The sequence below is a fragment of the Perissodus microlepis genome, chromosome 18 (genome assembly GCF_051167445.1).
Source record: "Perissodus microlepis isolate ML-2025 ecotype Zambia chromosome 18, ASM5116744v1, whole genome shotgun sequence".
In the NCBI taxonomy this organism is placed as follows: Eukaryota; Metazoa; Chordata; class Actinopteri; order Cichliformes; family Cichlidae; genus Perissodus; species Perissodus microlepis.
Window position 1 is genome coordinate 25,312,019 of NC_140478.1, and position 24,318 is coordinate 25,336,336.

The 24,318-nt window shown below is 39.7% G+C and overlaps 1 protein-coding gene across 1 annotated transcript in view; it reads right to left on the minus strand.

The window, feature by feature from the left end:
- Positions 1 to 24,318, minus strand: part of ak5 (adenylate kinase 5) — a 117,380-nt gene that overhangs the window by 48,417 nt on the left and 44,645 nt on the right. Inside the window, exons 6-8 of the mRNA XM_084913654.1 lie at positions 22,549 to 22,740; positions 8,028 to 8,118; positions 2,829 to 2,902 (exon numbers count right to left, since the gene is read on the minus strand). Of these exons, the coding sequence (XP_084769780.1) occupies positions 2,829 to 2,902; positions 8,028 to 8,118; positions 22,549 to 22,740 (357 nt within the window). The remainder of the gene's footprint in view (positions 1 to 2,828; positions 2,903 to 8,027; positions 8,119 to 22,548; positions 22,741 to 24,318) is intronic.

The window sequence follows — 24,318 nt, forward strand, 5'->3', positions numbered from 1 at the left end:
ACACCAGAGACCAAAAATAGCCACTCTGTCTCCATGTCTCCCTCGTCTGCAACCTTCCTTCGTCCACACTCTAACAAAGTCTTTCTCCTTTTCATATTTGGGGGCACAAATACGGGCTGACAAGGTGGCACGGTGCCTTTGTTCGACTGCAGAGGCAGAACTGTGTCACCGCTCCACACAGGAAGGGTTAAATGGGAGAATCACTGACTTCAGTGAGCCGGCAGCAATGTCCGTTTTACGGTTCCCTCTCTGAGCGGACTTTATCATTGGTCTCGAAGCGACTACGTGACATCAGTCAATAATTATCGACCATACTCACATGAAGTTCACTTTTGTCCGTCACGACAAAGATTGTTTTATTAGGAAATCGCAGCTGGCCATGAAGCTCTGGAGACACTCAGCAGTATTCTGGCTCTCAGGTCTCAGAGAACCAGCTGTGAGAGTAATTCTGTTTGTGAGGCTGATAATGAGGATATCAATAATTTTAACTGTATAGACAGTGTGTGTCTGGCTGAGAAGAACTTTAGGACAATGTACTAGGTCCATCTCAGAAAGCTGATAAATGGATGTCTCTTAGACACCAGCCCTTTTTGTAGCTCCAGTGTTTGATGTTTCTTAGGGATGCACCATTTTCTTTGCTTATTCTTAGTTTTGAGTGTTTCGTCCCTTGTACCCCCTTACAATTTGTTGTTTCTTTCAGGTCAGTCAAGACCATTATAGTTGACATAAAATGTTCTCCCATCATAAAGACTCACCAATCAAAAACAATACTCAGGTAGGCTTTGGCATTTAAACAATGGTCAGCTGATACTAAGGGATCCAAAGTGTGCCAAGAAATTATCCCTGACACGCTTACACCACTGCCACCAACTTAGATGGATGTTTGTACCATATTCTGATCTTACCTTCTAAATGTCAGAGTAGAAATCGAGACTCATGAGACCAGACAAGAACCTTCTGACAGGAGACACCCAGTGTGGTCTTCTGCTCTTGTAGCCTATCTGCGTCAACAATGCTCTTCTGCATATGGTTGTAATAGCTGATTATTTGTGTTACTATTGCTTTCCTATCAGCTTAAAGCAGATAGTTGAGTTGAGCTGAGTTGCGATTGGCTAATTAGATATTTGCGTTGAACAGTAATAAACTAATAAACTAGCAGCTAAGTGTACATTGGATTGTATGGCTCTGTTCATATGCGTCTGCTTATAACAAGCCAATTTCCTCACTTCATGGCTTCCATAAAGTGAGAAAAGGACTGCTTTCTTGAGGCAGGATAGCAGTGGTGAGGCCTTCTGTACATGAGGAAAAAGGGAGGTGTTGTAGAGATGAGTTACAAAGCTGATAGTAGGAACAGGAGCAACTTAAACAGCTAAAGTGACTTAAATATTACACTCAATATATTTTGCAATTGGATGTTTAGAAGGGTATAAACTGGGCCATCAAGCGATTTGGGCCAGCACTGAGATTATCAGCTGTATCAGCTGATCCATCAGGACTGTGGGCTAGGTGAAATCTCCACAAGCCTGTCTGGATTCAGGCACTTTGCCCCATTCATCCTGAAAGATCCTGTCAAGCTTTGTTAGATTACAGCGATGTTGTTTGGGTATCCGATCGCCTGAACAACATCGGTGGAGTGCATATTTGTATTTGGGTGATTGCTAGATGTGTAGAGCAGAAGTACCAATAAGAGATGTAGAACTTGAGAAAAGTAGCAGCGCATTACAAAAGAGAATGGTGACAGTGTGACAAACTGAAAAAAAACAGCAACAACTCAATTTTATTTTGGCTTCAGCTTTCACTCTGAGGGAAATTAAAGAGCTATCAACATGAAATGAAGTAAAGTCAATAGAGTAGGAGGCAAATATGTAACACAAATGTGGTCAAAAAGTTACTGTTCTCGTTAGGTGAAACTGAAAGGTGGTGTAGCCAATAGTAACAAGTAACAAAAGTAAAAGCTGTAGGTGGTGCTTTCCATTTAAAAATACTTTGTTCCTGTTCAAGCGACCCCAGGATTTAAATCCCCCTGCTGATGAATCTTTACACCAACTTTACTGATGCTCCTGAAGAAAAATACAAAAGGCGTGAATAAAAACAGACTTTAAAACGTAAAGGTGTATCTTATTAAACAGGAGAAGAAGAGAGGGAGGGGGGAGACTGAAAAAGCCTTTCATCCCACTATGAGTGAATTACTGCTGAGAAAAATACTCCCAAATCCAACACAGCTGAGCAGCCAACAAGAAATGGAGTCATCAGGAGCAGCTCCCAAGTGTGAATTCAATGGACTGAATAAATGTGAAGAGGTGTGCTGCTGAGAGAGTGTCTATACCCAGAAAACTCTGCCTGGTTGGAAAACTTACACAACAATAAACAACCTCCATAAACACTTCAAAGGGAAAAAAAAGTTGGAAGAATGAAGTCAAAGAAAGGCGAACCGACCGAGAGAGACAGGCAATTTGTTTCCAGACATTTGGAGGCGGGAAATGAGATGGAGGTCAGGGTTACACTTTACTGACTACAGGAGAGTGTGGAGGAATGAAGCTCGTCTGAATGGCAGCCAAGCATTACACAACAATATTCACCATCTTGAGGCTTTTTCAGCGCTCAGTCATTCAGCGTTTCAGATGATGGGTTTACTGTTTGCCATTTCTGAAAATGTAATTTGATTCTGTAATTTAGTATTTTACATATTTTATATTATTCATGTGAAAAGTTTTTTTTTTTTAAACTTCTGCAAAACCCAGTGGAGCAGAAAACGTAGTTATTGTTGAAGCTTTTAAATCCCACCAGAAAAAAAGTCAAACAGATAGTTTTCATTGTTGTGATCTTACCTCATCATCCTTACAGGCAACATCTGCCAGACTGCTTGTTTCACCAAGAAGACTGAGATCCAGCTCACTGGGACCTGCAGACAGAAAAATCCACAACAATCTTAAAAACGTCATTTGGTTTCTTGTTATTTATGTCACTGTGCATTAGATTTTGAGGCTGAGCCAAACAGTGATTAACATATCTCCATGTAAAATGTATTTTTTATTTGATATTATTTTCATTACTTTTAGGTTTAAAATTATTAATCAGAGTCTTGATGCTCAGCAAATTCCCTCCACTATTGGCATCATCAGGAGGGAATACAGTCTAATGTACTTTACTCACTTAACTACATGAAAACCATTGGATGCAAGATTTTGCTGGGAAATCTTAAATATCTTAAACCTGGCAAAAAAAAGAAATTAAATATTAATCTTTGTATATATGAGGTCTAATTTGCATCATTTTTGCTCTATCTACTACCTTTCACTGATATTTTCGTGCAACTTGAAGTTTTCAACAGGAAAAAACCCCACCATCAGAGGGAAGCGCCACGTAACACCAGCATCTTCCCTAAGATGGGCATTCATGCAATTTCAAACTTCCTAGAAGTTTTTCCTATAAAAGCATCCTATGTGCAGGAACAAGCCAGATCTACAGAAGCTTCACTGTACACCCCACATCCAATACTGGTGTGCACACAAGAGCTGACATTAAAAGCTGAAAAGTAAAACCAATGGAAAAGTGCCAGAAACTGAAGATCCTCGAATTATGATTCAGGCCTGTCTTCAAAAGTGAATCAGTTCCTATATACTCGCACATTAAAATGCAAAACTTTATCAATAAATGCTTCCATGCATTTGGATTTTGTTAAGGCTGAGATTTACGGTCATGCCAGGTTTGACGCATTTGCACACAGAGGAAGCTGTCTGCTTAGCCTCACCTCTGTAAATTGATTCAGTGAAAGACGGCTGTGTTTCTGTTTATTTGTATGGTATTTAGCATGATTAGCAGATGTCTGTATCAGTGCATTGTCCTTGTACAGTTTTTAGATGCTGCTTGCTAACCAAGCTTGTGAGTATTGGCTGATTACATCCTCTTTACCAACTCTTTTTCAGATTTGGTCATTTACGGGTCCAGCAGAAATAGTGACAAGACTCACAATATAAGGTCCACAAACATAACAGACACTACGTAAAATGTCTCAATACTTCCAGTACTGCAAACACAGAAAAGTACAAACTTTCCTCTTTTGTTTGACATGTGTAGACTTTACATATATTACACACAGATTGCACAATCACAAGCCACTTTCATTTTGCAGAGGACATGTGCACATCTGCATTTTGCATGTAACATAACAGCATACATCTAAGTTAATTTTGGTATCATAAACACCTAAACCTGAACAGAGCCTGAAGTTCCTGCTGTCAGAAAGCAGACAGGAGAAGATGCAGTGATAAATTCAAACACATGGCAACGTCATCCCCTTCCACAGTGGAAATGGGCTGTGAACAACACTTCCCCTCAACAGGTTTTTTTTTTCAGTGCCTGCTGATTAGAGAACAGAGTTAGATTGTGTGATGATACAGCTTCAGACCGTCAAGTGGATTTGAGGGAGACGAGAATTTCTTAGATGCATTATGATAAATGGTTCACAATCTAAGAGCCGGCAACATGTCAGAGTGCATTTTGCCTTTGCAAAGGGAGCGGCTGAGGTATGACTGTGTGGAGGGTTTTGTTTTGCTGTGATGGAACCAGTGACGTGCAGGAGGTAGAGGCCACACTTGTCAGCAGCACTTGAGTCTGGCATGCATACATCTGCAGTAGAATAGAGAGTATGCTTAATATCCACTGGAGAGGACATTTTTCTTCCGTGATAATCACGTAGGAGGTGAGGCTGCGGGACAGCAGCGGCCTCCCCTCTCCTCCTCTGGTACTAGGAGCAGCAGATGGACTGAGCAGCAATCTTTAGATCTGACCTTAACTTCAGCCTATTTATTTTTAGCTTTCACTTGATCTTTTTGTCTCCCGCATCTTCTTCTACATCAGCAGATTGGTACAGATTAAAGGCATCCGCTGATCCACGAAACAGTAAAGTTGAAGCGAAAATGCACACCCACGTGACCCGGAGATCTCTTTTTTCTTCTTAAGCGTGTTACAAAAATAAATCTTTCACACTGCATGCACTCCTCTTGCTTTTTCTTTTGATTCCTGGGTTAACACCTACTGGGAGTCTCTGTAATGTACACACATATAAATGCATCTGAAAGGGCACATTAATTGTCGTACATATGCAATCTTTGTGAGAGTCTACTGGTAATATAAGATTTTTACTTAATAAAGATCCGATTCCTGCAAAAATCATTTGGAGCAACCATTTTTGAAGATTCTGCACGATTTGCATCGCTCAAGTAGTGTGAGGTACAGTTTCCCCCCTATTTCTGTTATTTTTAAGTTGTGCTGTGAAGCAGACTGCTCTCAAGTGTGCTGTGAGGATCAGTAGAAGTGTGTCAGGCAGCTGTCAAGTTGCAAGAGGCAATTTTGATGTGAAGGATTGTGGGAATGTTGGCCTCCCTCAGTCATATTAACTGATTGGCCTTTATCACTCAATGATTGTGATGGAAAGTGGGCATATGGGTGGTCGGAGGGTCAATTTGACTTCAATTCCTCACTGCAGGCAAATATCCAGGAAAACTGGCAGTTTGATTGGTTGTCAAATAGCCAGTGCTTATAATCTGTCCCTTGAATCCCTACTCTGCTTCCTGTTGTGGCACAGCTGTGTCTGAGCTATGTAACGTGATATGATGAATCACAGGTGTTAAGCTAGCAGATTTCCTAGTCAGTTATATTTATAAAGTCCCACGGACACAAGATGTTCTCAGAAGGCTTTGTAATCCCTGTAGCATACAACCCTCTCTATGAACCAGAGTCTCCCATCACACACTTCCACTCCAGTATTTCCAGTGCTTTATTTAATGGATGGTTTCAGCTATTTTGCTTTTTTCTTGATATTCTCAAGAAGATGTCACAAACTAATATGGATCTATTTATATTTCTGGATCCAGGAATCATCAGCTTTTAGCTTCAGTAAACATTTTCAGTCTTGTTGCGACAAAAAAAACCTACAAAGTAACGGAACCACTATTAACACTTTTACCAACCAGTTTACCAAAACACGATTCAGTAGATCTATGCAAACTTTGCTCTACAAAAAAACAATGTGTTGTGTGGGCACATTTTATGTTAATAAAGCGTAGGTGTAAATTTGATAAGAGCTCTGCAAACAAAACCAGATACTTTTTGCCAGATCAATCCTGTGCCAATGGTAATATTTTTATTTTAACCAAAACTTGTTGTTTATCACTTATGAAATCGGTGGAGAAACACCTGCAGGGCACTGACTGATCACACTGTATCTTTCACTCAAACATGACGTGTGTCCCGACGGGAAAGCGTCTCTGACAGTACATCGTCAGGTTTTACATAATATATAACCTGTAACTGTCTGAGTGCTCAGGCTGAGTCTAACCTTGTTGATTCTGTGTTTCTCACAAAGCACGGATAACCCTGCTTCACTGGTTGCTATGCCGACCTGTGTGGTAAGCAGGCAGCTGGTGGATGATGTTTCTGGTTTTCACTTTTTTTCCTTCTTATGAATGTGGACTATTTTGGAGAAGCATTTCTGCACTGTGCACATGTACGTTTGGCCTGAGGATGTTTTTTAGAGGGACTGTAGGTATGATGGGGTTTGATTCAACTGCAGCCTTTTCATCATCATTAAAAATCTATTACTGTAAACATCGCCTTCCTCTTCATTATACAGCCTCACATTTGTCTGTCTCTGCCACACACAGTTACTAGTTTTTGTTCACATGAGTAGTTAAAGTTGATTGACAGAGTTGCAGGCATCGACACTGTCTTAAGTGTTCAGTGTTGCTGCAAAGTAATTGTCAAATCCAAAATGTGGACTCCACAGATGGCCATCAAGGTGGCCATCCAAGGTTTCACCCATTCATTATCAGACCAAATATAAAGCACGGTCACAATCCCTCCCACTGTTCCTGAGCAATATAAAACACTGAAGGGTAATTCTTGACCTCTTGAAATTGGATTCAAAGATGAGCTGATGAGAAATTGTTGGTCAAACATTTGTGCCGAATATGAAAAGATTCCCTCAAGGCATTCCTGAGAAACTGCGTTGATAAAAATGGAGTGAACCATGTATTAGATTTTCTTTTATAATTTATACTGAATGAAATAGAATAAAAATACACAGGAAATATCTCTAGCTTTAGTCTTCGGGCAAATTTGTTAACAGAAGACGCATAATGAGGATTTGGCGAGTGCATGTGTTTATTATTAAGACTGGAATATCTATCCCAGCAGTCATAAAGCCAGAGGCAGTGTGACCCTGGACATCACAGGGCTAATTCACTTCATTCATAAAAAGTTTCCCTTTTGATATAGTCATATATTTATTTAGTTGAATATACCTATACTTGCATTTTTGTAATCATGTTAACTAATTCAGAGGAGGGTTGGTCTGTTAGTCAACTTTTAGCTTTCTATAATCCATAACTGTACATAAACAGTAATTTAAAACCAGTTGTTCTGCTAAGCATGTTTATACTGTGAATTACTTTATAGCTTTAAATTAAAGTTAGCAAACGCTGTTTCACAAGTAGATCAATCAAAACCAAGCAAAGAGGGGGGTGATGATCTCAGGAAAATAACGATTTGGATTTTCCTTTTGAAACGTTTTTTTCCAGGGAGCATGAACGAGAACAGAACATAAGTTTTTATATAAGCTGGATATTTTATACATATGATTTATTCGTCATTTAGCTCTTGCATTCATCTTTTTTGCAACACATAAACATGTTTTAATTAATTATAAATGTTTTATTTGCCAAAACTACATGATCGCTAACACAGCCCATCCTTGTTGTCTCATTGGCAGTTTGATATGTTCATGAGGTTGGTTGTTTTCAATCCTGTTCTCATTTGAGGTGTCAGATTGTAGGAACAAATCATGGTAAAGACAGAAATCTGTCCCGAAGAGACGTATTTGTGATTTAGACAAGACTGGAGCAGTTACATTTATATTAATTGGTGCTGTTTACCGTCTTTAAAGGCTTATTAGGGATAATACTAGTTTTATGTGTAAAATGCCTTGAGGTGTCTCAGTGCTTTACAAAAGCAAATTTTCTTCTTACCAGCTGCAGGCTCTTTGGAGGGAAACAGCTTATTGTCCAAAGTCATGCCGATGTCACAGAAGACCTCCTCCTCGTCTCGGTCAGCGTCCAACTGAAAGAGAAAAAAGTTTGAGCTTTCTTTGAAGATGACCTAAAACCTCTTTTATTTCTTCACACAGTTTGAGGTAGGGCTTCACACAAGTTATGACCTGAACCTGAAACGCTCTAGCCATACTCCGTCTTTTAATCCACTGTGACATCAAGAACGAGCCTCATTATAAGATCAAACATTAGAAACCAGCTCTGATGCTCAGAGCTACACTCTTGGGTCATTTGGTATTCAGCGTACACCGGAAGCTTTAATAGCACTCGATTAATTAACTTTCCTTCTATGTCAGCTGGCCTCTTTCAGATTATTCAGAGGCTGTCTGACTTTCTTTGCACATATAGTACTCGCAAATTGACCATGAAGAATTTGATTTGTGAGTGAACTGGAAGCTGACTGATGCAGACTTCTCCTCCGATCCATTAATCTGCTCCTCGGCTGTCCTTCTGCTCTCATCAGTGCCGATGACAACCAGCTGAAAGGCAAAAGGCCGCTTTGTGCAAGCGAAAGCAGATAAATATAAACACGCAAGACATGACTGCTCTCAGTTTTGTGATGCGACGCCTTCAGGTCTTTGACTCTGCAGAGTTACTCAAAACTCAATGAAGACATTAACGACTGTCAGCGGCGGAAGTAGTGGAACGACAAGATGTAAGATAGGGATGCTGCACGACCAACAACTAGCTTCCTGCTGAGGTTACTATGGTAACAGCCTAAAAAAAGAGGCCTGTGCCTGTTGTCTGCTGCGTGGGAGAGTCCCCCGAGTCCCCGCCGGCCCTGCGAGTCCACCTGCAGAAGAGCTGCAGAGAGGATCAGATTGAGGATTCCTCAGAGAGCGTGGCATTCAAAAGCCTTCTCAGAAATCTCCATGTCATGAATCACAGCAGAAAAGTGGCTGCCGTTACACTGCAGTGTCTTTAAAACCAGCATTTGTTCTGACACCAACACAGACGCGCCGTATAATCCATTTATACTTACAAGGAGCTTCCTGGGGCTCTTCAGAGAGACTGTTATTTTTCAAGGACAGATTAGAGGCTTTGACTTTTTGGGGGTCTTTTGACTAATTATGTGACTGTTGTTATCTTGACAGTCAGGAGGAGCCAGTTCAGCACACTTACATTAGACTGGCAGGCAAACATGGTTCATCCAGCTATCTACTTCCCAAAACTGTTTCATAAGCACCCTTACTGACTAACCCCAAGGATACTTCATTAAAACACTTTAATGGTTAAAAACAGCCCTCTTCCAGTTGCTGCAAATTTGTTAACCGCACATCTATGATGCAAATCTCCTGCTCAGCCCAATCCCAAAGACTGGATTAAGATCTGGTGACTGTGAATGTCACTTGAGTACAGTAAACTGATCATCATGTTTAAGAGCTCAGTTCAAGCTTTGAGCTGATTTGACATGATGTATTGTCCTGCTGGAAGCGTCCATGAGAAGATGGGTACACTTTGGTCATAAAGGGATGGACACTATCAGCAACAATACTCAGGTAGGCTGTGGTGTTTAAATGATGTGCAGTTGGTACCAAAGTGCACCAAGATAATGTCCCCCACAGATTATACCACCACTGCCAGCAAAAACATTTGATATGACGTAGGATGTATCCATGCCTTCATGGTGTTTACTCCGAAGTATTATCGGAATCTGAATGCTGTAGCAGAAAGTGAGACTCATCAGACAAGGAAATGTTTTTCCAGTTTTCTCTTGTCCAGTTTTGATGAACCTATGCAAACACATGCTGTGTGTTCAGAGGTGGCCCCCTGAATAATTTGGTTTTAATGACTGGTTATCTGAGTTAATGTTGCTTTCCCATTGCTTTAAGCAGTCTGGTCATTCACCTGTTGACCTCTGGCACCAACAATGCATTTTCACCTGCTCATTGGATATTTTCTCCTTTTCAGACTATCTTTGTAAACCCTAAAGATGATTATGTGGGAAAATCCCAAAACATCAGCAGTTTCTAAAATACCATCCTGTCTGGAACCTATAAACATGCTACAGTCAAAGTCATCTAAATGGCTTTGCATCCATATTCTGTTCAGTTTGAACTTCAGCAGTCCTTGATCATAGAGTTGCTGCCATGTGATTGGCTGATTAGATATTTACGTAAACAAACAGCTGAACAGATACACCTAATAAAGTGGAAATTGAAAATAAAATTACTAGGGTGCAGATAATGTTTGAATTAAACCCATTAAAGCTAGTAAATATCTTCTTTAACCCAGTGTCTCTTCATCAAGCAGAGGACATGACTCTTCTTAGACTTCTTGTTTTTTTTATTCTGAAACTGCTAAAAATGATTAATGAGAATGAAGCGTGCACCTCTCCCCATTAATAATCAAAATCACTGCTGCTAAATCCCAAACAGCTGTATCCACACTGGAATGTCAGGCAGTAAATCACTTTTTCCTTTTGTCCGCAGACAACAAAACAAACCTAAACACAACATAATGCTATCAGCTTTGCTACGTGGTTGGCTGCTCACTCATTTGTCACATAAAAATGGGATTTAAGACATTTGACTTCAAACTTGAAAACAGCATTGTTTAGTGTGCTAGCAGGCAAAGGGCTACAATTACATGGAGCCCGTTCGAATGGTTTTTTTTTTAAACTTAAACAGCAAAAAGTGATCAGTCATACTGATTTTAAATAATGAGACAAAAGCAACTGGATACCAGCTCTTTTCATGTTTCTGGCTACCTTTTGCTTACATACTTTCTCTGATGCCAACTATTCAGATGTAAAGAATAAAGGATGCTTTCTTTTTTAAAGCTGCCAGCTTTGAAACTGATCTAGTCCTCTCGGCATAGTTAAAAAAACAAACAAAAACAAAAACAAAAAAAAAACATGCTCTTAAATAATTAGAAATGAGACAATAAAGAGTTATGGTGCTGGACAAGAACAGATAGCTGATGAGGAAGACAACCCAGGGCATATTCATCACTTTTGTGCATGTGAGACTGCTCCAATTAAATTCTTTTATGCAGATAATCACAGCCACCGTCAGTCAAACCTGATCAATCAGCAGATCAACGAGATAAGCTGAGTGCCAAATAATCATCCAAAATTACCTCGAGGTTCTCGTTCTCTTTAATTTACAAGCTTGACAAAAAGCCAAAAATGTCTTAAAAGAACGTTTTTGCAATAACTGCTGGCAACTTTCTCTCAAAGTTGCAGTTATCTGTGAGACAGTGTTTTAATTTGCATCTAACAAAAGTAGCAGTGACAACAGCTCACTGCAGCTCTGAAGCCAGCTCTTCATCTGGACCACGGTCAAAGCCAGATTCTTGGTAAGCCTACCATCATCCTTCGCCTCCTTCCACTTCAGTCATCAGCTATTTGATATATTTGAGCCTTTGTTTTCATGTAACACTCCTTCCCCATCCACCTGCCTGCATCGCGAGGCTTTAGCATTTTTCGCTTATTACTATAGAAGCTCCAAAGCTTCTATATACAAGAAATGCAAAAAAGGTACTCAAGATAGTCCTTGTGTATATATGCTCTGAAGGGGGCTGAAATTCTACCTGCATGTGCATATTTTTTCATAAATTTAATTGCTGATCAGAATCAGAATACTTTATTAACCCCAGAGGAAATTATGTTTTCCCAGTTGCTCCAAGACAGTAACATCTCTTGAAGTACATCTAAGCAGGGTTCAAGGATAATTTTCCAAATCTCAGCTTCCATAGTGTGCAATAAACTGGAAATCCAGCATTTTTAAATGAATCCACCCCCAAGGTTGTTTAGAAAACGCTTGATTTTAAAGGGATTTTATTCGCCATCCATCATGTTATCAATCATGTCTTCAGCTGTTGTCAAAAATGTCTGTAAGAACATGTTTTAGCTTCATGTACTAAAGCAAAGAGCTGCACCTTTTACAGATATGAGGTGAAGTAACAGCCTTCATCTATTATCTCGGAGAAGGTGGATTAAAGGAAACAGATGAATCAGAGTCCGCCAAAGCTCTGAGACATCTTAAAGCAGATGCATCATCTACTCTCTGCAGCTCTTTTGTGCATTTGGCAAAATCTGTTTAAACAAATTCACATGAAGCTCTTTGAGAGCTCAAAAGACTCTCCCTGTACTTCACAACAGTCTTTTCGGAAGTTATGTAAAGTTCAGTGTCATCACTGGATGACAGCTTTGATATAAATAGACATGAAAGGATATATAAATAGATGTGATAGGCTGAACACTATTTTCATGTGATCCCATCTCGTCTCCAAATCTTCTATTTCAAGAAAAATGAACAAATATATTTTGCCCATCTTTAGAGAGACTCAGGAAGGAGAATTTCGATGTCTTGTTTGTTTATATCTGCTTGGCACCTAACAGCATGTGGGAAGGAAGCAGGAGCTGAGTTCAGTCAGGGAATACGTAATTAGATCGGTCCGTTTTCCTAGAATGACAAGGCAGCTTCAGCCGAGGACCCAACAAACAATTATCTCTCCTCACAGCAATTTCCGATTATGGGCGTTTTTGTGGAGTTGTTTGTGTGTGTATGTGTGCGTGTATGTCTGATAATTGAGTCATCCGACATGCTAGGGGATAAAAACGACTTTCATTCGCAAACATCTAAATGTCATGTTTTAGATGGAAATCACAAACACTGCATTCAGGAAAATGACATCTCACATGTAAAAAGTGTACGTCAGAGGTGCCAGAATGCAGGGCGACAAAATTAGGAGTTAGGAGTCAGTTAAACATGGAGAAATTAACGTTCTCGTAAGCGTTTGTATCGACAAATCAGTCATTTTTCAGCGAAGTGGAGAAGTGACTCACTGCGATTGTTCTTTTGTCTCGCTATTCCTTCTTACATTGGACCTGACATTTAAAGTGGAATGATTGCGTTCACGCAAAAGGCTTCGCTGTGCAAAAGCAATTAAGCCTCAGAGGTTATTACATGCATCAGTCAAGAAAGTGTGGAGTCCATCGGATAGGATAATTATTGAAGAGGAGAACAAATGTTCTGGGTTTCAGTTTATTTTGTATTCCAGGTCCCTTTGTTTTCTCACCTGCCTTATGTTCCCATGTCTGGTCCAGTCCCATAGTCCATTCCTAGTTCCTCAGTGTTTAGTCCTTTGTTCTTGAATCCTTAGCTTCCTCTCTTTGTTTAGTGTTTCTAGTTTTAGATCGTCTTAGTTTTACTTGTCTGGGTTCAGTTCTCAGTTTAAGTGAGTTTGTATTCTCTCCCTGGTTTTAGTTATCATGCTTCCCCTGTGTTCACAGTTTTGTCTGTCTGTGATTCCATGTTTCGTTACTACTTTTTTAAAATTTTGTTAGTCCTGCGTCTCCATGTGCTCTGGGCTTCCCTTGTCCTGTTTTCCCCTGTAAGTCTCACCTTTGTTCCCGCCTGTTGCCCCTCTGCTCGTTATCTTGTATTCATTGTCTGTGTCACCATCTGTTCATTAATAGATCCTCCCTCATAGCTGTGTGCTACATCCTCTGTGTTCCCGTGTTCCCTAGGCATGCATTTTCCCAAGATAGTGTTTGTTGAGTGCATTATTTTGACCTTGTTTGAACACCTAGCAATAAAGGCCCGAGTTCTGCATTCCGGTCTGCGACGTGCCCGCAACACAGCGCTTCATGTTACAGATAACCCCCTGTGAGCAAGCAGTTGGTGACCAAAGGAAGGAAAAACTCCCTGGTAACAGGAAGAAACCTGAAGCAGAACTATCTGGATGGGGTAGTCATCATCTGCAACCCGATCAGGTGTTTCTAACTCATAACCATTTGCTGCCTTTCAGGAAACTGATGCTCAGTCATGTTTGAATGTTTTGTCATATGTGTTATGAGCTTCAAAAGTATCCTGATCCTTTGTTTGTTGTCTTTTTGCCTTGCTGTAGTGGCTCCATAGTGTAGTGGTTTACACATTTGACTAACAAGCAAAAGATCCTTGGTAAGAAACACAAATAATTTCGGGGAGGCGTTAGAAAGGGCAGCTGGTGTAAAAAAATCTACCAAAATCAAACATGCAGAGCTGACTGCTGTGGAGACCCTGTGTAAATAAGGGTGTGTGTGGGTGTGTTACTGCATACTTTCCTTTTCTTAGCATACATCTGTCTCCTTGTCTGCCAGAGCCACTCATTGTCCCTCTTTCACTTTAACCCTGCTTTATTTTGAAGTTTAATTCTTAATGTGAGTTATGATGTTTTCCATCCTTTGTTCTTTTCCTGGCCTTGTTATTGCCTTGTGTTCACACGTGTTGTATGAGTGTTGTATATTCCTTCTTCCTGGTGTATGCAGGGTTGTTCAAACCTGAAAACGGTGTATGACTTTTGCTACAGTTTATGGATTGAACAACATGGTTTCCTGACATTTAAGTTTGCCCTTGTCACCCACTCGGCAGTCTACATGGCTAAATTTTGGTAATAAAACAGGGTGTACAAAGCATCACCATTTCATTAGAAACAATATATATATAAATCCACGAAAATTTTGTCACTTTTGGCTGGTTTGTTAAGTCATCTTCTTGAGTTACCGGGTGATCCTATTTTCCTGTTGCCTAATTTTATTTGTTTGGAATATATTTTGAGTCATGTGTTGGATTTTTAGCTTTCCTGCCACCCTACTGGTGTGCTGCAGGTTTAGATATAGATGTTTTCAGTCGTGCCTTTCTGTCCCTCCGGGTGTCAGCAGTTAGGTTGACTTATGAACTGCACCACACACAAATCTGAGCCTTTCCTTTCTGAAGCTTTCACCTGAGGAAAGTGTGATATCATCATTTAAACTGTTATAAAAAGGTAACTGAAATATATTTCATGTTGTATGTCTGTGAAGGTTCTCAGTCATCCAGGTCATCGTAGTCAAAGGAGCTTGCAAAGAAAAGCGACTGGACTTCTTTAAGTTGCTTGAAGACGTTTCACCTCTCATCCGAGAAGCTTCTCGGATGAGAGGTGAAATGTCGTCTTCAAGCTCCTTTGACTATATTTCATGTTGTACAAACTCTGCAAAAACAAATGTTCAAAGTCACACTTTCTGTGCTTGTTCTGCTCTCATTCAGCTTATAATGGCTGTGCTTGGTGGTGATGGCACTCATTCACTCAGTCCTTAATCTTCATGATTTAATCAGGCACAGGTGGACAAATCAGATATCAAGCATAAAGTGACAAAAAATTGATGAAGAATTTACATTTTGAATCTCAAGAGAGATTCGTACCCAATAATCCAGCATGTTAAAACGTACTGAATAACATTTTTAACTGGTCCCTGTCCTCACTCGCCACAACTTTATTAAGTTCATGTGTTCAGTGGCTTGCCAACCGAAATAACTAATCAGCCAATCACATGAAAATAAGCTCATTTTAGGCTTCTCAGTACCAACTAAGCATTGGTTAAACCTCACAGCCTGAGTATCATTGCTAACACCTTCTGATGGCTGCTTCCAGCAGGGTAGTGTATAGGAATTTCTTTTACTTATGTATTAATCACATTATTTTATTGTATAATGCCTTGGTGCCACTGGATTTTAACATGTCTGTAAGTAGTAAGGAAGTTGGGGGAAGCAGACAACTCCACAGGAAGAGTCTTTTGTCCCTTGAGGACTCTGGGAGGTAGCAAGGGAGTGTGAACCTTAAGGTGTGAAACAGCTGTGTACTGCCTTTTGTTCCTGAAGAAGGTATTTATCTGAGAGCCATGCTAGGCTCAGGTGAGACTCTGCTGACCGTCTGCCCCGCGGTCATGTAGGCTCTCCACAAGCTTGGTTTTCTGTTCTTTGTGTGTTTGGATTAAAGAATGTTAGCTACCGCTCACCGCTCGTCTGCAGGCTTCATTTAATGGAAAACTTCCACAACAGTAGTGTGCCATGTCTCAAAGCTCAGATCATCTCAAACTGGTTTCTTCAGTAATGAGTGACAATGAGTTCCCTGTACTAAGATGTTGTCCGCAGTCACCAGATCTTATATATCCCAATTTAAGCAATCCCAGCACGGCACACTGATCAGACTTTGGCATTAAATTATTTTAAAAATCAGTGAAAGCAAAATTCATGTGGCTAAAAATATTGTGATTTTGTAGTCTGCTGATGATGGGCGGCTAACTGGAAGGCTTTTTATTGTCTCTGTCAGTTTTTAAGCGTGATACAAGGGGCTGTTGTGATAAATGGAATAAAAAATCTATTTGGCCTCTTTATACTCAGATTATGTTGGTACAGTGGAGCACAAAAGGTCAAGGCTTAAAGAGAAAAATACATTTTCATCCTTCACAAATGTCACTGGAAAACAGACAAACCCACTCTACAGATCTCCTTCTTATGAACAACCAGAACTCCTCAACACTTTTTGTGGAGGGATGATGTCTCTATTTTTAAAAGCACTTCAAACTCTGCCAGCCTTTGATTTCTGAGTCTTTAAGCTTGTGCGATTGAAAAGATGGTTTGACAAACCAGCTAAAGATGTGCTTAACGGAAAGGTGGAGTGACGTGCAGTCTGTCTGAGACTCACTGTAACAGCCTGTTGACCTTGCTGCATCACAGTGGAAGTGGGGACAGAGAAGGGACAAACTATCAATAAGCTAAAAAAAAAAAAAAAAAGTTTCAAATTACTTTTGTAGAGACTGCAGACTTCTTCTTTTCACAGAAGAAACTGATAATTCCCAAGGAGTCTTTTACAAAACACAAACTGTCACACCACATAAGGACAGTGCACCCAGAGAGGTCCATTTACAGCTATTATCCTGGCCATAAGAAAACATAAGCGCTGGAGTGAACAACACCAAATATACATAAACATCATTTTCATCATTAAAGTAATAATCATGGTTTGGTAAGGAAGTAGTGTTTCTGAACCGATCCGCCGAACCTGACTTTTTCTTTCTTCAGTCTGGACTTTCTCCCTTCTTCTGTCACAACTGGTCCTAAACTTAACTGGTGCTAGAAGAGGGAGTGTGTTCCAGTAAGCAAGTCTGACCTCATGTATCTTTTCTAGGTGGTTTACAGACTGTATATAAAAGACAGATGTAGCTGTCACCCACTGGTTTGTGAACTTGCTTGATGCCCTGAGTTTGCAATTTTGCCAGTAGCCCTTTGATTTAATTTTTGTTTTTTAAATGAGCCTATATTTGGTGCATATTTGGTTGACACAGTAGCATTAAGTTGCACTGAGGTTCATTGTGGTTCCCCAGCTTGTAATTCATAGTATTATATGGGATGTTATTTTGGTTAGCAAAAAAAAAGGAAGCTTAAAACAAAATCTACTTTCTTGAGAAACTAAAGAGCTTACTGCTCAGACTGTCTTCAAAAAACATCTCTTGAGTTTGAGAGAAAACATCACATTCCTGCTTCAAAAGACACGGAGCTCAGTGTGTCTTACTTAAAGCGACTCCACTGGGAATGCAGGGAAGATGTAGAGGATTTACTGAGAGGTGGCAGGCAGCAGAAAATTCATCCAGTTTAACGTAAGAACAGATGCTGATGTTTAAACTAAATGTACTTATAGAAAAACAATCCAAAGCATATTTTTAACCTAATATCTGAAGTTATGGATTTCATTTAAGTCTAAATGATTTGGAGGTCATTTCCTAAACCTTTTCCTAAAGTCTGAGTTACAATTCCATCCATTTCCTGCCACTTATCTGAAGTCGGATAATGGGGGCAGCAGGTTAAGCATGGTATTTCAGATGTCCTTTCCCCCAGTCACATTTCCAAGGTTGTCCTAGAGCATACTGATATGCTTTGCGGGCACACTTACGTATATGATTGCTCAAGAAAATGGATGTGCCCCAAAAACCTCCCAAAGGAAGCGTCCTGTTTAGTTACCAGAACTGAGCTGACTCGTTTCAGTGACTATATTGTTCAAAATATTCACTCGTCGCCATCCCATTCTTAGTCCATAGGGTTTAGTATGATGCCGGCCCACTCTTTTTTTTAGCTATCATAGCTTCAACTCTTCTGGGAAGGCTTTCCACAAGATTTAGGAGTGCGTACTATGTGCCTTGGCCTGGCATAACGGTGCACTGTGGAATATTTAGTAGTGGGGAAATTTCACAACTGGCCTTGTTGCACAGGTGGCATCCTATCACGGTACCACGCTGGAAATGACTGAGCTCCTGAGAATGACCACTGAAGGAACAATGGGCTGGGAGGTCAGTTCCTAGTAAAATATAGTGTATAATACAACCACACTTTGGAACTATAGCAGAAAATTGAAGAATTTCTTTGCAAGATCTAAAACTTGGGAAAAGTATAACATGAGATGTGGATGTGCACTGTAAGTCTTGAGCCGTGCTCGGGCTTAACTTTCTTAATTGTTTACACGTTTTCTTTTTTCCTGCTGGACTCATGGTGCTTACACAGAATTGCGAAGTCTGAATCTTTATTCTGTGATCAAACCAGAAAAAAACTTGGCAAGATTAAACAAACCTTTATTATTTTTCTTAACATTTTATTTTTTGAATGTCATACCCTTTCTGGTGTTATTTAGTTATATCTAGATGACTGGAGACATCAAACGGTCTCAATGCCAACTGCTATATAAGACATACTTACATTTCCACACTATGGGTTCACGTTTTTAATGCACTCTATCCAAGGCCATTTATTATTGTCCTTTTTTTGTAGTTTTCCTTTGCTATTTCCCATTCTTAGAGTTTTAACGCTGGTATGTACCATTTTTTTCTGTAAAGCATTGCATTGATATAAAAATATTCTTTTTTTTATCTAGAGCTTTTCTTAGGTACTCAGTCTGCAGCGCTTTGATGAAAAATGAGGACACAAGGATTGTTTGTGTATTGTGACTCAACAGATTCAGGATTTAACTTCAAAATGAAAAGTTTTTTTTAAATGTGTTTTAGGACAAAAGTAGGCCACAGAATGCAGTTGGGCAATATCAGCCTTTGATGATGATTAAAGTAGTTGGGGCATAAATCTATATTAGGTATTGATGGTCTTTTGACCACACAGCCATGCAGCTATGAAGCTGAGGGAGCAGAGCCACCACTGAGAATAAATCAACACATGCAGCTGTGACACATGAATGCTGGTAGCAGTGAAAACAAAACACCTTATAACTATTTTGCATGTTGCTATTTTTTCTAACACCTTTCTCACGTTTTTCTCATCTTTGGGGTTTTTTGGGGGGAGTTGATTTGTTGTTTAAGTGGAAAATATTATGACGTGTATTGATATCTTCTGCAGCTGTTATGACCTTTTTTAAAACTCTGACGGTGTGTGAATAGTGTCTTTTCCTCCCTCTTCTGTGTCTGGCTGAAAACTTAGGGTACCTGCTTTGAATTGAGACCCTATTATTCTGGTCTGGGAAAACTTTATTATTAACACATTTTCTTCCTGTTTATGTCAAGGAGAAGTGTAAAAGGTCTTATGTTTTCTTTTGGTGGTGGGTAAACTAGGTGTCTTGATGGATGCTCAATAATGAGAGACTAAAGACGTCGGTTGGATGAGTGATGAAACATTCGTTTCACTGAAAATGCTGCATCCAGGTGACGTTACCTGGATTACTGGGCTTGCTTCCAGGTAAACTAAGGGTTTTGAAAATGTTGTGTTTACTATTTTGGTCTTTCACGGGAAGTGGGGAAGAGGGGAGTCACTTTTACATTATGCTCTGCTTTCCCCTTGTCAAAGCCAGGGGAATTGTCCATTTTGCGTTTATTACAGGTAAGTGAGGTAGGTTATGTTTTTGCATATTTCTGGTTGACATTTACTTTTCTTAAGTAGCATCTGGAAAGTTTTTCAAGTTATTGCTTGTAAGCAAGAGCATCACTAGAGAATAAAAGCAGTTTTCAGCATCTTTCAGCAAAATGAGTCCACAGTTTTCAATCCCAGTGACATGCATGGTGCTGACCAGGAGCAGGACCATGCTAATCTTTTTTTTTTTTTTTTACTGTAAATGAAACAGTAAAAGTGGAGTCCCACTGTACTGTCCTTAGGCCTCTGATGGGGAACGTTCAGTAGTGAAAATGATGCGAACTGGAATGGGTGCCAGCGCACAGTGCATTAAAAACTTGCCAGATTTGCAACCATACCATTTCATCCACGTTGCAGATGTATTAATGACACCTTATACGTGATGTGTCTTCCACCATTTTTCAAGAAGACTGCAGCACAACAACGCACTGCACACAGGGAGTCGACAAGATGCAAAATTGAGAAGTCATGAATACTTTAAAACCTGCTCTTCTTTCCCTCTCCCCACAGTCCAAAGAAATGCAGGTTATTGGATTTGAAACAAACAAACAAAAAGCCTGTTATCTCTCTGACAAACAGGCTCGCTGAGTGCAGGTAGAGTGTATTGAAAAAGAGAGAAAAAGCAACACCGAATCAGAAATGAGATTCAAGAAGTGTGATGAGACAGAACAGCTGGCCAGACAAAAAGAAAATAAGCAGAGCATAAAAATAGCTTGCTAAGAAACTGGAAAAACATAACACATGAATGAACAAAGCAAGCAAATTAAATGGGAATATGTGTAGAGCCAACCCCTTAATGACACTGATGTTTTCACTGTTACCTGAGGTGACAGGCAGCAAAAGTTACATAAGCCTTCTTTTTAGTGTTGATATGAAAATCCAGTGAAGGTTATTGTATGCATTTGATTTGAAGAAATCCCAAGACAACCCATATGGAAAAGATATATATAAATCTTATAAAGTTTGTATCTGTCTTGTATGAAACTTGTATGAAAAGCATACAAGAGTGAAAACACATATAAGATCCCTTGAAAAATTATATAATGAAACTTGTATGTTTTGGATACTTACTAAAAAAATATATGAAAGTAATGAGAAAGTGGCCACTTTCATGAGTAAATCATGTAAGCCATATATGATTTATATATGATTTACTCATGAAAGTGGCCACTTTCATGAGTAAATCATATATAAATCACATGTTTTTACTATTTCTTTTCCATATGGGAAAGATCCAAATCCATACGAATGCACATAAAGTCTCTTTCTTGCAATAATACAGTGGAGAAGTTATTCAGTATTCCCTCTGCTACAAAGAAGACGACACTGAGCTGACACTCAGACAGATCAATAAGACTCCCACCAGAAGAGTGGGCTGCTGACTGCAGGAGCCAATATCTCTATTTGCACTCAACTCACACATGCCAAGGGTAACTCAATGCCACTTTGCACCAAGCCACACAATCAGATGAATATCCCAGAGGTCTCCAGTTAACACTGAAATCTCTGTTTCAACAGCAGCAGTCTGGATTTCAGCTCCAAACAATCAGAAACTAACTGACGCAGGTTGGAAACGTACTTGACTTTGAATGCACGCTCCTGCTGTGGTGAGTGTGGTAAGAATGACAATGAAGATCTTGGGTCATTTTAACAAAATTGCTATGCACAGGCCTACATCTATGCATCCAGGCAAGCCCCGTCAGACAGAAGGATAACACTGACCTACCAAGCATGGTCAGGCCTTTCATTCAGACTGTATCTCTGCAGCTATTAAATAGATTTCTAATTTTGTGCACACTGTCTCAACAACTTTGTCTTAACAGACTTTGTTTTAACAAATATCAGGTGGATTTCTTTTAAGAGGACTAATAAAGTCCTCTTATAAAGAGTTTTTACCAAGCAACCTCATTAGAACAAAAATGGCATTTGCTCTGCCCTGTTGTTTATGATCACGGAAACAATAGCTTTTTTCCCCCAGTTGCATCCAAAGAGAACTTTTTCTTCATTTTATTGACCTGGCATTAAGACTTGCCCAGTGGGAACAGTCTCATCAGATGCTGTGGTTTTTAAATTGCCTGCAGTCATACATGATGAATGATGTGTATTGGGATTAAGCCATTAGGGTTAAATAACAAAGAAGTGGCTGGAGAGGCACGTGTACCTGCTAGTCACCCATCACCCAATGGCTACCAATTAAACTGCAGTTATAAAAACCCCTTCACCTTATAGCTAGAGTGCTTTTGAAATTACAAATAAATGAAATTACTAGCTCATGCTCAACATTCTTCAAAAACCTGTAAAAAAAAGCCCCCCAAAATGTATGATGGGAGTATAATAATAATAATGATAATAATAACCTATTTTTGACACTTGAGCAAGAGGGTTTCAAGGTGATTCAAGGTGATGTAATGGTTAACTTTTGAGGTTGGTTCTGGCTCCATCCGCATTTCTATGTGGGTTTGGCATAGCTGTGACTTACTGCCACAAAAAACGAACAATTTTAGGTTCATTGGTGATTCTAAATTGGCCGTAGTTGTGGATGTCACCATACAGGGTTGCGTCTCTCTGTGAGAGCACTGTGCGGTGTCTGGGATAGGCTCCAACTCTCGTGGAAACTGGGGCTGGGTAAGGAGTTAAGAAAAATAATGAATGGATGGATGATTATGTGAATGTCAATTCTGTGCCAGCTGGAAGCCGTGCTCACCCACCCACCACCCTGATCTCCACATCTTTTGGTTTGAAGTGCTGTATGAGTGTAATTTCTGTAAAAATGGGTTTTTTGGCAGCCTTACCGTAACAATAAGTCCCCTTTCCTGGAAGTATTTGACCAGAGGAATGGTGTTTTGTTTGAAGTTGGTCAGACGGCGCTCAATGGCCTTGGGGTTGTCGTCAGGCCGTCCCTGCTGCTCGGCTCGTTTCTGCAGCCTCTCCTTCAAACGGTGGTTAGTGCAGGCCAGGAACACCACAAGGTCAGGAGTACAGATCTAGCGGGAGAGAAGAGAATATATTAACCAATACTGTAAATACTTTACCTCTCATAAAAGTCTTCATTTATATGTGATGGCCATAATTTCACCCTGTGGAACCTCAGAGGTGCTGACTCTTTCAAACCTCTGCGGTCCATCCAGGTCAGCCTCATTTTTAAATTCAGTTCACTCAGGTCAAAATGATAAAAATGCAACTCATTCAAAAATAAAAGACCTGATCTTTCTAAGGTCTGAAGAGACAGTATATATACAGTGGATATATATAGTGTGTGTATACAGAAATATTTCCTGCTTTTGAAATAAATCTACTTGAATTCCACTGGAATTCATTGCCTTGAGGATTTCAGCTTGTCACGTAGAAAATAGCCTGCGGCTGCACCAGCGACGCCACAGTTTTAATACAGGTGGGATTATGACTCAGACAGGTTAATACTGTCCCCCCTCAAAAGAAGATGAGCACATAAGCTGCCACTCAGAAAGCTTTTCTTTGCATTATTGCTTTTGTGTAATAAACAGAGGAGGATGAAATCATAGATAAACTCAGCTAAAAATTAGCATCTTTTTTGCGGGACTTAGATATAATCCAACAAGCAGCAGTTTTCATAATCATGTCAGTGGTTCTGTGTGTAGACAGGAGCCCGTTTGGATTTAACAGTTCAAGATAAATAACCCCATATCAGCCATATGTAAACAACACTATGATTGCTCTTACATACATTTGCCTATATAGATCACCACTGAGTGTTTTAATGCCATTAGTAATTACCAAAATAATTTTTTATGTTTCTCTAATGGTTATTCTGCCAGTATGGAGAAGCTCTTTTATTGAAGCGATATTTGTTAATGGTTAAATATAATGATTGTTGTTATCCATGAATTTTCTGATTTATTTAAAAAAAAAGTAGGTGGCAGCAGGTGGTCTTTTGACAAAATCATGCTTTGATTTAGATTTTTTTATGCTGTTTCTAATGATTGACAACAAATAAGACTGCAAATAAGGAGTAATACGATCACATTCAACTTCTCTTTGTGGTTATCAGGCTTTTAATTTATCTGCCTCAACAGCCCAGCTACAGAACATCCAAGCAGCCAGTGCATAAACAGAAAAGTCATCAGAAAAATCATTATTGCAAAGTTCAACGTTCAGTTTAAAGGATGTGGTCTGTAGTGCTCATGACCTGTTTTGTAATAGAAAAAGAAAGGTTAGTGTGCCAACTGAATTTGTGTCATTTAAACCTTTACAGCCTTGCAACCAAAAAAGGAGAGCGTAAGCAGAGCTAATCTTTTTAGCTCAAAATGCTGCAGTTGTCACTATGTACAGTCGGTCAGCTCATTGTAATGAGTATGCCTGCCTCATAGTCCTTGTAGGTGACTATTTGCAATGTGCCCAGAACAATGAAGCACTGTCACGTGAGTACATAAGACCTAAATACACTAAGCAGTTAAAATTCAGGGATAACACAGTTAGGAAGCATAAACCATAATGGATCAATTTCATGTGCTTTGGTGCAATTGAAAGTACACTGAAGAGACAGCAGCAAGGTAACGCTCATTCAAGCTGCACAGGCAGAGCAG